At 34.8% G+C, this 15,322-nt stretch overlaps 1 protein-coding gene across 1 annotated transcript in view; it reads left to right on the plus strand.

Moving 5' to 3' along the window:
* Positions 1-15,322, plus strand: part of LOC135224753 (transient-receptor-potential-like protein) — a 210,596-nt gene that overhangs the window by 146,972 nt on the left and 48,302 nt on the right. The window contains 4 exon segments of the mRNA XM_064264079.1: positions 3,825-3,997; positions 5,598-5,723; positions 10,721-10,840; positions 12,885-13,096. Coding sequence (XP_064120149.1) covers positions 3,825-3,997; positions 5,598-5,723; positions 10,721-10,840; positions 12,885-13,096 — 631 coding nt within the window.

Here is a 15,322-nt window from a genome sequence, read left to right on the forward strand (position 1 = left end):
CTATCACTCCTTCAGGTTGGTGCTCGTACCCACTTATTACTGCAAGTAGCTGATGTTTCTTGCACAGGCTCCAGTGGAGGGCTTTTGCCACTGAATCATGCCTCTTTTTGTACTGGTTCTGTGCAAGTGCCGGGTATTCACTTGCTATGTGGTTTATGGTTTCATTTTTCGTATTGCACTTCCTACATATGGGAGAGATGTTATTTCCGTCTATCGTACTTTGAACATATCTGGTTCTTAGGGCCTGATCTTGTGCCGCTGTTATCATTCCTTCAGTTTCCTTCTTTAGCTCTCCCTCTGTAGCCATTGCCAATTGTCATCGCTGCTAGTTCTTTAGTCTGTCTCATGTATTGTCCGTGCATTGGTTGTTGTGCCAGTCCTCTGTTCTTTCTGTCTTTTTCCTGTCTCTGTATATTTCTGGGTCTTCGTCTACTTTTATTAGTCCTTCTTCCCATGCACTCTTTAGCCACTCGTCTTCACTGGTTTTCAGATATTGCCCCAGTGCTCTGTTTTCGATGTTGACGCAGTCCTCTATACTTAGTAGTCCTCTCCCTCCTTCCTTTCGTGTTATGTATAGTCTGTCCGTATTTGCGCTTTTGGGTGTAGTGCTTTGTGTATTGTCAAATTTGTTTCCTGGTTTTTCTGATCTATGCTGCGGAGTTCTGCCTTCGTCCATTCCACTATTCCTGCGCTGTATCTGATTACTGGCACTGCCCAGTGTTTATGGCTTTTATCATATTTCCGGCGTTGAGTTTTGACTTGAGTATCGCCTTGAGTCTCTGCATATATTCTTTCCTGATCGTATCCTTCATCTCTTGGTGTTTTATATCTCCTCCTTCCATTATTCCCAGGTATTTGTATCCTGTCTCATCTATGTGTTTGATGTTGCTCCCCATTCTGGTAGCTTTATCCCTTCAGTTCTCGTTACTTTGCCTTTTTGTATGTTGACTAAGGCGCATTTTCTATTCCAAACTCCATCCTGATGTCCCCAGATACAATCCTTACAGTCTGGATTAGGGTATCTATTTCCTTGATGCTCTTTACCATACAGCTTGGATGTCGTCCTGAACATCAGATGGTTGATTTTGTTGCCTCTTTTCTTGAGTTGGTACCCGGCATCCATCTTCTGTAGTATTTTTGTCATGGGAATCATGGCTACTACGAAGAGTAGTGGGGACAGTGAGTCACCCTGGAAGATCCCTCTCGTGATATTGACCTCTGCTAGTCTTATTCCAGAGCTTGTAAGTATTGTATTCCAGTTGCGCATTGTATTTTTGAGGAAGCTGATGGTATTTTCCTCTGCCCCATATATTTTCAGGCATTCTATTAGCCATGTGTGTGGTATCATGTCGAAGGCTTTCTTATAGTCTATCCATGCCATGCTTAGGTTGGTTTTCCTTCTCCTACTGTTCTTCATTACCATTTTGTCTATGAGGAGCTGGTCTTTTGTGCCCCTACATCTTCCTTCTGCAGCCTTTCTGTTGGTGGGGGATGGTTGTTTGTCTCCTCTAGGTAGTTGTATAGCCTTTCACTGATGATACCTGTTAGTAACTTCCACATTATTGGTAGGCAGGTGATAGGCCTGTAGTTACGGGCTTTATCTCCCTTACTCTTGTCTTTTTGTACTAAGGATGTTCTTCCTGTGGTCATCCATTTGGGTGCTTGGTGATTTGAGATACAATGCTGGAGTTGTTCTGCTATTCGTGGGTGCAGGGCCTTGAAGTTTTTGAGCCAGTATCCATGGACTTCATCGGGACCTGGGGCTTTCCAGTTTGGCATTTTCTTTAGTTGGTGTCTGACTGTGTCTGTCGTGATCTCTGTGAATCTTTGTTTTATTCTCCCTGTTTCTTCTTCCTTAACTTCCTGGAGCCATGTTGCATGTTTGTTGTGTGATACTGGATTGCTCCATATGTTTTCCCAGAGTCTCTTACTTGGTTCGGCTTCAGGAATTTCTGGGTGGTTGTCTTCCCCTCTTAGTTGGCTGTATAGTCTTTTCTGGTTGGTTCCGAATAGTTTGTTCTGTTGGTATCCCTTATTCCTGTTCATGTACCGTTGGATCTTGTGTGCTTTGGCCTTAAGCCTCTGTTTTACATCTTCTATTGTGTTGTTTAGTCCCCTCTCTTGTACTTTGTATTTCTCGTTGAGTTCCTCCCTTGTTTTCTTGCTTCTTAGCCTTTTTTCTGCCATCTCTTTCAGTTTACTCAAGTCAGATCTCATCACCATGATTTGCTTTTCCAGGCGCCTTTTCCAAGGAGGTTGCTGTTTGGTTTCTGTTGGGTGGTTGTGACGGTGGTGTTGGTGTTCGAATCCCCATCAGTTCTGCTACTAATCTTGCTCCTGCATATGTCAAGTTATTTGTTTCTGTGATACTGGTGGTGTGTATTAGGCCCATTATTTCATTGACCTCACTTGTTTTCTCCCTTAATTTCTGGTGTTTGTAGGCTTTCATGGAGGGGATCTTTGTTCTCTCTGTATCTGGCTCCATCCATTGTCTAATCTTTTCTACCCATTCCGTCCTTTCTGTTACTTCGTCGGTGTTTCTTCGTGTGTCGTTGTTTGATACCTCATCCTCCCTGTCGTCTTCTGTGGCATCGTCTCTCAGTTCGTCTTCGTGTAATTCGTTGTCGTGTGACATTTCCCTTTCCAGTTCTTCTCTTTCTGTTGGGGAGAGCCAGTTCTTTTTCTTTATGTTCCTTACTTGGTCTGCCAGCCTCTGCTCTGTTTGGGGGGTGTTATTCCTCTCATTCCAGATGTTGACCAATCTTCTTCTATATCCTCTCTCCGTCGGGTTGCTTCTGATGTAGCATCTCCATATATCCTTATTTTCTTCTCTTGTCCATTTCTTCCTTTTTGCCTCTGTAGCTCCAATCTCAGGCTGTTGATTACTGTCGTTGTGGTGATCAGTTGCTGGATGACGACCTCCAAGTACCTGACCGTCTTCCCCTACAATTGGGTTGAATACCTGGTTGCCGGACGAGGCTCCTCTGTGCCAGAGGTTCCATTTACGTCGTTGTCGTTTATTCCTTCATTTCTTTCCATCATTGCTGATTTGTTTGCTATTTAAACCCATAGCTGGACCCTACCCCATCAAGTGGATAGGTACTCATTTACAGCTGAGTAGACTGAGGAAATTATGGTAAAGATCCTTTCCCAAGGAATCAACGCCGAGGAGAGCGGTCACCCATCCAACGACTGACCAGCCCCAATGTTGCTTAACTTGACTTAAGTCTATTGACGACCTAACCCACTCCTCCACGGCGAAGTAACAGAAAGGACGGAATGGGTATTATTATTATTATTATTATTATTATTATTATTATTATTTTATTATATTATTATTATTATTATTATTATTATTGTCTCACAGTCCTCCAATTCGACTGGTTGGTATTTATAGTGTGGGGTTCCGGGTTGCATCCTGCCTCCTTAGGAGTCTATCACTTTTCGTACTATATGCTCTGTTTCTAGGAGTACACACCTTTGCATGAGTCCTGGAGCTACTTCAGCCTCTAGTTTTTCCAGATTCCTTTTATTATCATTATTATTATTATTATTTTATCCTCATGTAATTTTATTTCCTCTGGCGGCCTTCTGTAGAGACTTACAGAAATATGAATGAAGTTACATGTTACGCAGGTATTTATAGCATGCCGGTCTATATTATTATTATTATTATTCATTGCCTTGTTTCTCATCTTATCCCAGATCTATTTTCCTTTATTCATTCATCAAATTACATATTAATATGGTGGATGTCAGTAGACACTCACTGTGAATAGATTAAAGCAAAGTTAAAGGATATTCCCCTTCCTCTGTGTTCCCAGGCGCTTACATCGATAAGCCGCATCCCCTCTCCTGCTCCTGCCGCCAGTGCACCGAAGGATTCCACGCCGATTCCCTGAGATACTCCCTCAGAAGGATTCACACCTACAGGGCCCTCGCGTCGCCTGCTTGGATATCCCTCACTTCAGAGGACCCCATCTTAGCTGCCTTCAGAGTGAGTTGAATTAATTAGTATTATTATTATTTATTGTTGTAGTAGTCATTTTTGTCTTCTTTGTCCCCGTTGTTAGCCATAAGCTAAAGGGTCGGTCGCCTTGATTTGTCTTCTCCAGCTATTTCTGTCAGAAGGATCTTCCGTTACCATACACTTCCTCCCCGAAACCGCCTTCGCTTTTTCACGCCATATAATCCTTTGCTTCCCTTTCGAACGTCTACCCCTAACAAGTCCCATCTTAGCCCCCTTCAATCCATCCTCCTTTCACATTCTTGCCACCTTGCCAAACCATTTGAATCTTGACTCTCTCACTAGTTCCTCGTTGACCGGGTGGTTTTCGTGCTCGCTTACCAATCTGGTTGTCCGAAATTCGATTTTCTGCTCGGCAACGCGAAATCAGAGGAATTTATTTCCGGTGATAGAAATTCATTTCTCGATATAATGTGGTTCGGATCCTACAATAAGCTGTAGGTCCCGTTGCTACGAAACCCATTGGTTCCTAGCCACGTAAAAAATATCTAATCCTTCGGGCCAGCCCTAGGAGAGCTCTTAATCAGTCATCGTCACCACCACAGTACTTCTAATTCCTTCATTTCCTAAACTCTCATGGGATCGCCAAAAGTAGTAGAAGGATTCCTCCCCTGTTATCACCATCCGTCACAACAGGAAAATACGCATTTATTGCGCATTTCTTTTTCTTTTCTTTTTTTGTTTCTTGTAAATGACAGAAACGTACTCAAGTCCCCAGTCCCCATCCCTCATCCCCCATCCCCGCCTTCACCTGATCATCCCTTCTAGACTGAATGAGACATTGCACAGGGCACGTTTTTAATCGCGTCGGGGAGCTTTTGAGGTCGGCTGCAGCGCTGGGGAAAAGGTCAGATGTCAAATTGGTTACCTGATGGAGTGGCTGCGATTATGATGGAATCGCTAATAATTCAATCTGACCTGTTGATTAGAAAACTGAAAGGCTGTACATGACTGTTCCTCTTGAAAGTTGTCGCTGTTGGTTCTTCGTTTGAAGTGTAGTTTTTTTTATTGGATTACATATTTCGTCATTTTTGCATTTGAAATGTAGTTTTTTTATGTCGTCATTTTTGTGTATGAACAAAGTATAGTTATTATGATAAATTATGCTGTGTATAAATTACGATTATTTGTGAGTTGGATCATAACATCTTTTTTTATGTTGCTGGTTGGATCATAATTTTATCTTTTTTTATAATTCTGGTGCAATGTCCATTATTCCTTTGAAGAAATTATTTGTACATTGAATACTCGTGTTCTTCGTGGTAATAGTAATATTCCAAATGTGAGTTTTATCCGGAAAGATTATTTCCTTTAAAATGATGTTGAAAGTCAACAAATTTGTTCTAGATTCATCTCTCTCTCTCTCTCTCTCTCTCTCTCTCTCTCTCTCTCTCTCTCTCTGCAGCTCAGAATTTGTAATTGCTCAACTCTCTCTCTCTCTCTCTCCTCGATCTCCTCGCTCAAGGTCTCTCGTCTCTATCCTCTCTCTCTCTCTCTGATTCTTGTTTACAAAACTTATATAATCTAATCCATGTTAAGCAGTCATTCTTAATCCGCCATTATTCGACAGTTGTCGTGGGAGTTGGAGCGCCTTGCACGTGTCGAGAACGAGTTCAAGGACACTTACTTGGAACTGAGCGACCAGTGCAAAAAATACACCTGTGATCTCTTACACCAGTGCCGTTCGACCGAAGAGGTAAGCTGTATGTGTGCAGTTGCTGTATGCCAGGTCAAATCTTCTAAGATTTCTCTCTCTCTCTCTCTCTCTCTCTCTCTCTCTCTCTCTCTCTCTCTCTCTCGTACTTTGCATATACAGTATGTGAGTTTTCCCCAAATGCTTCTGTACTTAAGTTAAATACAGCCATATATATATATACTATATATATATATATATTATATATATATATATATATATATATATATATGGTATATGTACATATATATATATATACCTATAGATATATATATATATATATGTATATATATATATATATATAAATATATATATATATATATATATATATATATATATATATATATATATATATGGATATATAAATATATTTCATATATAATATATATTAATATATATATATATATATATATATATATATATATATATATATTCTTTCAAAATTACAGTGTTGAATGTTATCAATTATTTGCTTTTCCTTTTTTTCAAACAGATTTATATAACCTTTTATCTATCTATCTATCTATCATATTATATATATATTATATATATATATATATATATGTATAGATATTAATATAGACTATTATAGATATATATATATTTGTGTGTGTGTGTGTATAATCACTCATACATTCTTACCTCATATTAATTCAGAGTTACGTTCCTTCGTCATAAGCCCATAATTTTCCATTCCGTGCAACTTATTAAAATAAGCCTTTTTTCATGACACTTCTCCCTCACTCAGCCCTTCTTCCCCCACTTGTGAGACATATAATTCATTTTAACACCCTCCACCTTCATGCATCCTGCCACCTTCAACAGCCATAAATCACTTTTATAGCGGAGAGATTGTGCGCTGTTGAGTTTTTGCCGTGGTTGAAAACCTTCGTTTATTCCGCATCTTTTGCAAATCACGTGTTGCCTCTCTTGTCTTGTCTACTGGCGGTTCAGAACCCTTTTTTTTTTTGTTGCCATTGTTTTTAACCGTCGTTCTTCGTTGGTTAGTTGATTTGATATTGCAAACTATAGTAACAATTTCCTCTTGATTTATTTCTGAACATCGTCAGAATTAGATATGTTATTCACTAGCCGAAGTGACAAAACTGCTCGGACGAGAGCTCCAAGAGAAAGAGGTTTCACAGTAGTGCTTATGTATATATATATATATATATATATATATATATATATATATATATATATATATATATATATATATATATATATATATATATATATATATATAGTATATCGATCTTATCTAAGCTTCACTAAGTAAATCATCGTAACAGAGTCTAGGGAAAACGAGTGTTTTTTGTTTATGTTTCCTATTATCGTTCTTTATTTTCAAGAAAAGATACTACAAAATATGGTCTTTAGTTTAAAAAAAAGATACTACTAAATATTTTCTTTAGTTTAAAGAAAAGATACTACAAAATATGCTCTTTATTTTAAAGAACAGAAACTACAAAATATATTTTCAGCGAAGAATGAAAGTGTTCATATTTACCGGGGTGATGAGATTTGACTTAAACAATATTGTGTATTCGTGTTTATAGACGTCTAATTTAACTTTGTGGTCGAGCAGATTAACTGATTAATTAATCGTTGTTTTTAAGGCCTATAAGACTTATAGGCACTCTGATAAGTTCATGTTATTGGGGGAGATGACTTGAAAATAATGACCTTATATTCTAATACAGATAAATGATTTTGTCTGTTTTTTGAAGTAACCAATACAAAATCGTTTCATTTGTTCCGTACAATAAGATAACGAAGTCAATACAACAGTTATATTGCAGAACAATGTTCATAGCCTTATAAAGCTTTCATGACTTCATTGCTATTGTCATACCACTTTCATTAATTATAATTGGTTGGCCAGTTATTAATAGAAAGAGAAAACTTTGTCCCAAAGAACTTTTGCAGGCAGCGCTGTTTATAAAATGCCGGAAAAACATTTCAGATAACATTTAATTCAAGTAAGAAGATTAACTAATGTGCTATTTCTAAGAATTCTAGGAGATTTTCTATTTCTGGAATTACGAAAAGCTGTGAAATCATGAATTTATGGAAAGAGGAATAAGTAAATAAAAAGAATTTAGTCCTCTAGACGAAAAGAATCAAATATTTAATATATTAGAAATATTAAAAAGTGAAGCCTATATATTTATCATATATATATATATATATAATATAATATATATATATATAATATATATCTATATATATATATATATAATATATATGCAGAAGCCAGGTACTATGTCGTACCTCTAAGTAAATGGGGATACAATCGACAATGAAGTAAATTCCTCTTGTAGTTTTAAAAATATATATTTCTTGTATGGATTAAAGCTTCCGACTATCAACTGTGGTCTTGTTCACTCAAGACCACAGTTGATGGTCGGAAGCTTTAATCCTATACAAGAAATATATATTTTAAACTACAAGAGGAATTTACTTCATTGTGGATTGTATCCCCATATATATATATATATATATATATATATATATATATATATATATATATATATATATAATATATATGTGTGTGTGGTGTGTGTGTGTGTGTGTGTATGTATGTATATATGTATGTATGAATGTATGTATGTATGTATAAATACATATACATATATATGACAAAATCACTGACCAATCGATCATATACAGGTGAGCTTGAAAAGAGAGAGAGCGAGAGAAATGTTACCAGACCTGTGACTTTTTTTTTTTTTTTTTTAAGAAAACATGGAAATGGTAGATTATTATCTAGGGTTTCATTCTCGAGAAAGCCAGCTATAGGAAACAAACAACAGACATTTCTTGTTTTCCTGTATTTTTTTTTTTTTTTGTGCCTGAATACCGATATTCCTTCAGCCGTATTGTGAAAAGAATGATTATTTTTTTTCTCTCTCTCTCTCTCTCTCTCTCTCTCTCTCTCTCTCTCTCTCTCTCTCTCTCTCTCTCCAAGGTGATCTGTAGGCGATGGATTGGCATTAGTTTAGTTTCTGTGATAATATATATTATATATATATATATATATTTTATTATATATATATATATGTGTGTGTGTATGTTTGTGTGTGCATACATACATACATATATACACACACATATATATTTATATATATATATATATGTAGTATATGTATATATATATATATAATATATAATATATATATATATATATATATATATATTATTATATCTATATAAAGATATGTATACGTATATATATATATATATACGTATATATCGTGTATAAATGCATATATATATATAGTATATATATATATATATATATATATATATATATATATATATATATATATATATATATATATATATATGAATATATATATCGCATATAAATGCATATATATATATACACACATACATATTATCGTATATATATATATATAAATATATATATATATATGTATATATATATATAATAGTATATATATATATATATATATATATATATATATATATATTGGGAAGACGATTAAAGGTTGGCAGAGTCTATCAAAAGGAATTCGTTGCGTAGCGCATCGAGGAGCAATGGAAATATTGAATATTTTTGTTACATTTCACTAAATCGACAGTAGAGTCTTCTACCCTGAATAGAAAATCAATAAGCAAGGCGTGACCCGACCTCCAGCTTACTCGGGACACATGCAAGATTTTCCCCTCAGGCATAAGATGTAAACCGTATACTTGAAACGTAAATTAAAACGCGCTAGAATCTACGAGCTTTGTTTCACCAACGAAAATTAAATAAATGCGCCATATTTTATTAGAAATAATTTTTCTGTACTGTTTAACATGGACATCATTTATTCTTTACCATTTCATTTAGTAAATAAATCATAAGTATCCTATCCTAAAATTCCTGAATCTCAAGCTCAATGCAAAACATTTTTCAGACCTTTTTTGGCTCTTCCATAGATCTTTCCTACCCCCCAACAAGAACAAGAATAACATCAACCACAACAAAGTAGTTTGTTGGCTTACTCCCCGAGTAAGTGAAAATTAAATAAACTTTTTAAAATTTCACAAAGTCGAAAACAGAAACGTAACCTGTACGGAACTCCAGCCACCATATTTAATTACTGGAGAGAGAGAGCTGACCACTTGGCAATTTAATTAACTCGAGATTAAGAGCCGTAATATTACCGCAGCATTTTTTGGGGGGTTGGGGGCTGTGAGAGAGAGAGAGAAGGGAAGGCCTCTGTTCAGGGAGAGGTGTCAGGGTGGAAGGAAAGTTGGTGGTTATATAGATGAAAGTAAAATTGGCTTCATATTCATGTTTAATTACTGGCAGTTATCATGCTAAGCAACACAACAGGATTAGAAATGTTTATGTATATAATTTTACATATAGTCGTATTCTTACATACATACATACATACACACACATATATATTTATATATATATATATATATATATATATATATATATATATATATATACTATATATATTTATATATATATATGTATATATATATATTTATACATATATATATACACATACATTCATACATGCATCTTATAATGTTATTTTAAGACATTTTATTTACGATGATCATATCTTTAAAGACCATCTACAGGAAGAAATGAACAAACTAAACTACTTTGAACAGGAGAAAGTTTTTATTGTATTCATTTTCTACATGCATCACTTTTAAGAATGCGATTCCCTAGAGTTTATCAATTTAAGTTTGATCTATTCAAGTCACGCTTTATTTGAATTTTTGTCTTTTAAATTCTTTATATTTGTATGAACTTCTATCAGGTTCGTATGTAATGGCCACGTAATAGTTTTGCAGTGATACGTGATGCAAACACCAGATAAATCTCTCTATCTCTCACTCTCTCTCTCTCCCTTCTGTGTATGTGTGTGTGTGCGCGCGCGCGCGTAATCTTGTCCCCTCCGGCATTTTCGAAAATATTTTTCAAGTAATATTTTTTCATTCGTCTTCGCCTCCCCCAACAGGTCATCGCTGTCCTGAACAGACGGAGTGAAGAAGACTCTGACGAAGATGAAGACGAAGATGACCCTGAGAGACTCAATTTGTCGAGACTCAAGTTGGCCCTCAAGTACGACCAAAAACAGGTATGGTGTGTCGCGGTGTTCGCAGCAGGACGGGAGGCTTGGGCCCTTTCTATTTCGTGTTGGTTGCCAGATTACGGGAAATTTGTTGTTCCAATGTGGCTTTTTATTGTGCTTTATCGAAGTTTATTTCATTTTATGTCAGTTTAGTTTATTTTATTATTATTTGTTACCAGGAGTGGAATATATTTCTCGTCTCCAAAGGTTAAATGGTTCATTTATAAACTAATTAAAAGAAATTTCATTTAATTTTTGCTATATTTCTTGCGATCTCTCTTACAGTGTAGAAGTAGAAGAGGAAATGATTAGATAAGATGGTATCTTCTTATCTGTCTTGAGATTCAGTCTACCTATTAGTGCAACGTTCGTATGATTGTAGATCCAGTATGTGTTGGTTTTGTTGGCTTCAGTTATATATAAAACAAAATTTTTTTAGTTATGTACACATACGATTGTTTTTGTAAGTAACTGAAAGGCAATATATATATATTATATATTATATAATATATATATATATAGATATATATATATATATATTATATACTAATATATATAATATATAATATATATAGATATATAATAATATTATTATATTATTATTATATATATATAATATATATATATATTATTATTATATATATTATATAATATATATATATATCATATCTATATATATAATATATACATATATATATATATATATATATAATATATATACATATTATATATATATATATATATATATATATATATATATATATACAGGAAGGTTGGGGCATCTGGAACGCCGTAGATTTAAAATGAATAGGATGGAGAAAAGCCAGCGTAACATCATAAATGTATTTTCCAAATTTCGAGACTTTGGGTCTCATCATCAGGGAGGCTGTAAAATATACAAAATATACAAATTAAAAAAACTCAGTATTAATATTAATATTAATAAAAATGGAAGTACATAAAAGTTAATAATGAATTTAAAAAATGAACTAAAAAATGAACTAAAATAATATATATATATATATATATATATATATATATATATATATATATATATAAATTAAAAAGTGAAGAATGCTTAAAAGTTAGTACCCATCTCTATGGAGTTAAAAAACTGAGTGACATTGGTTTGGAAAGGAGGACGTCAACTATGCTATATATAGAACTGTGAAAGATGTCTGACCATTTAATGGGGGCACAAGCTGTTTGATTGTTAACGACTCCAAAACAAAACAATGACTATTCTCTCTCTGTTTTGGAGTCGTTAACAATCAAACAGCTTGTGCCCCCATTAAATGGTCAGACTTCTTCCACAGTTCTATATATAGCATAGTTGACGTCCTCCTTTCCTAACCAGACAATGTCACTCAGTTTTTTTAACTCCATAGAGATAGATAGGTACTAACTTTTAAGCATTCTTCACTTTTTAATTTTATATATATATATAATATATATATATATATATATATATATATATATATATATACATTTTTTTAGTTCATTTTTTAAATTATTATATTTAATTTTTATGTACTTCCATTTTTATTAATATTAATATTAATACTGAGTTTTTTTAATTTGTATATTTTGTATATTTTACAGCCCTGATGATGAGACCCAAAGTCTCGAAAATTTGGAAAATACATGTATGATGTTACGCTGGCTTTTCTCCATCCTATTTATTATATATATATATATATATATATATATATATATATATATATATATATATATATCAAGTATAAAAGGCCCATTAAAACACTGGTTTAAATAGACCTTTTATACTTGAGACATATCCTGTTTTAACAGAAGAATTTATTGAAATATATATATATATATATACTATATATATATATATGTGTGTGTGTGTGTGTGTGTGTGTGTGTGTGTGTGGGTGTGTGATGTGTGTGTATATATATATATTTGTATCCTTATGTGTTTTACCACAAAATAGGTTTATTCAATCACTTCAGTTATGCATGTACGAATGAAGGCATCCTAACATAGTGACAATTGTTACATGAATTTTCCCCCTCCAATTTGGCACCAGTTCGTGGCACACCCAAACTGCCAACAGCTGCTGACCTCCGTGTGGCACGAGGGCCTGCCGATATGGCGACGGCGCAACGCCATCGTCAAGATCCTTCTGTGCCTCTCAATCATCCTGTGCATGCCCTTAATCGCCGTTATCTACCTCATCTTCCCAAGGACACGGCTGGGTAGGGTCATTAGGTCACCTTTCATGAAGTTCATCTACCACAGGTGAGAGCGTAGTATTTAAGATTTTTTTCTTTTTTTTTTTACTTTCATTAAATAAAAAAGTTGGTTCTGTCATATTTTCATTACTTTGAAGAAATAAAAATGTAGGTTTTTAAATGGTTTCTTATTACTTTCAAGAAATAAAAATGTTCGCTTTCTTTTTTGTTTACTTTCAGGAGACAAAAATTTGGTTTTTAGTTTCCTGAAAAGAAATCTGTTTTGTCTGTCAGTCCGCACTTTTTTTCTGTCCACCCTGTTTTTCTGTCCACACTTTTTCTGTCCACCCTGTTTTTCTGTCCACACTTTTTTCTGTCCACCCTGTTTTTCTGTCCACCCTGTTTTTCTGTCCACACTTTTTTCTGTCCACTCTTTTTTTCTGTCCACATTTTTTTTTCTGGCTGCAGTTTTTTTCTGTCCGCACTTATTTCTGTCCACACTTTTTTTCTGTCCACCCTTTTTTTCTGTCCACACTTTTTTCTGTCCACCATTTTTTTCTGTCCACACTTTGATCTGTCCACACTTTTTTTCTGTCCACATTTTTTTTCTGTCCACACTTTTTTTCTGTCCACACTTTTTCTGTTCACACTTTTTTCTGTCCTCACTTTTTTCTGTTCACACTTTTTTCTGTCCACACTTTTCTGTCCACACTTTTTCTGTCCTCACTTTTTTTCTGTCCACCCTTTTTTCTGTTCTCACTTTTTTCTGTCCTCACTTATTTCTGTCCGCAATTTTCTGTCCGCCTTTTTTATGTCCACTTTTTCTGTCCGCACTTTTAATTGTCCGCAATTTTTATGTCTCAATTTTTTCTGTCCACACTTTTTTCTGTCCTCACTTTTTTCCTGTCCGCAATTTTTGTCCTCACTTTTTTCTGTTTGCAATTTTTTCTGTCCTCACTTTTTTCCTGTCCGCAATTTTTCTGTCCGCCCTTTTTCTGTCCGCACTTTTTTCTGTCTGCCCTTTTTTCTGTCCATACTTTTTATTGTCTTCACTTTTTTCTGTTCTCACTTTTTCTGTCCTCACTTTTTTCTGTTCTCACTTTTTTCCTGTCCACAATTTTTCTGTCCGCCCTTCTTTCTGTCCACACTTAATCTGTCCTCACTATTATTCTGTCCACACTTTTTCTGTCCACATTTTTTCTGTCCGCCCTTTTTTCTGTCCAAACTTTTTTCTGTCCTCACTTTTTTCTGTCCGCACTTTTTTCTGTCCACACTTTATTCTATCCTCACTTTTTTCTCTCTGGCCTATTTTCTGTCCGCCCTTTTTCTGTCCACACTTTTTTCTGTCCTCACTTTTTCTGTCCACACTTTTTTTCTGTCTGCCCTTTTTTCTGTCCAAACTTTTTTCTGTCTTCACTTTTTCTGTCCACACTTTTTTCTGTCCAAACTTTTCGAGTCCGCACTCCTTATAATTTTTGTGCACACTTAATTTTTTCTGTCCAAACAATTTTTCTGGTCCGTGCACATATTCCTGTCCACCACTGTTCTGCTCACAGTTTTTGTTTTCTAGTACCACGCCATTTTTTTCTGTAACCCTACTTTTGGATCATGCTTTTTCTGTCCACACCTTTTTCTTGTCACACTTTTTTTCTGTCCACCACTTTTTTATTTTTTTCGTCCACACTATTTTTCTGTCCACAATTTTTTTCTGACACACGTGTCCTGCCACACTTTTTTTGCTGATGTCCGCACTTTTTCTGTCCACACTTTTTTTATTTTGTTTTTTTCTGTCCACACCGTTTTTTTCTGTCACACTTTTTTCTGTCCACACTTTTTTGGTTTTTTTTCTGTCCACACTTTTTTTGCTGTCCACACCTGTTTTTTTCTGTCCATCACTTTTTTCTTTGTTTTTCTGTCCACACTTTTTTTCTGTCCACACTTTTTTTCTGTCCACACTTTTTTTCTGTCCACACTTTTTTTCTGTCCACACTTTTTCTGTCCACACTTTTTCTGTCCACACTTTTTTTCTGTCACCACACTTTTTTATGTCCACACTTTTTCTGTCCACACTTTTTCTGTCCACACTTTTTCTGGCCACACTGTCCACACTTTTCTGTCCACACTTTTTTTTCTGTCCACACTTTTTCTAGTCCACACTTTTTTTTCTGTCCACACTTTTTTTCTGTCCACACTTTTTTCGGGGGGGTACCACACTGTCCATGGCCCACTTTTTTTTCTGTCACTTTTTTTCTGTGCACCAACTTTTTCCGTCCACACTTTTTTCTGTCCACAC

The sequence above is a fragment of the Macrobrachium nipponense genome, chromosome 12, assembly GCF_015104395.2.
Source record: "Macrobrachium nipponense isolate FS-2020 chromosome 12, ASM1510439v2, whole genome shotgun sequence".
NCBI lineage: Eukaryota > Metazoa > Arthropoda > Malacostraca > Decapoda > Palaemonidae > Macrobrachium > Macrobrachium nipponense.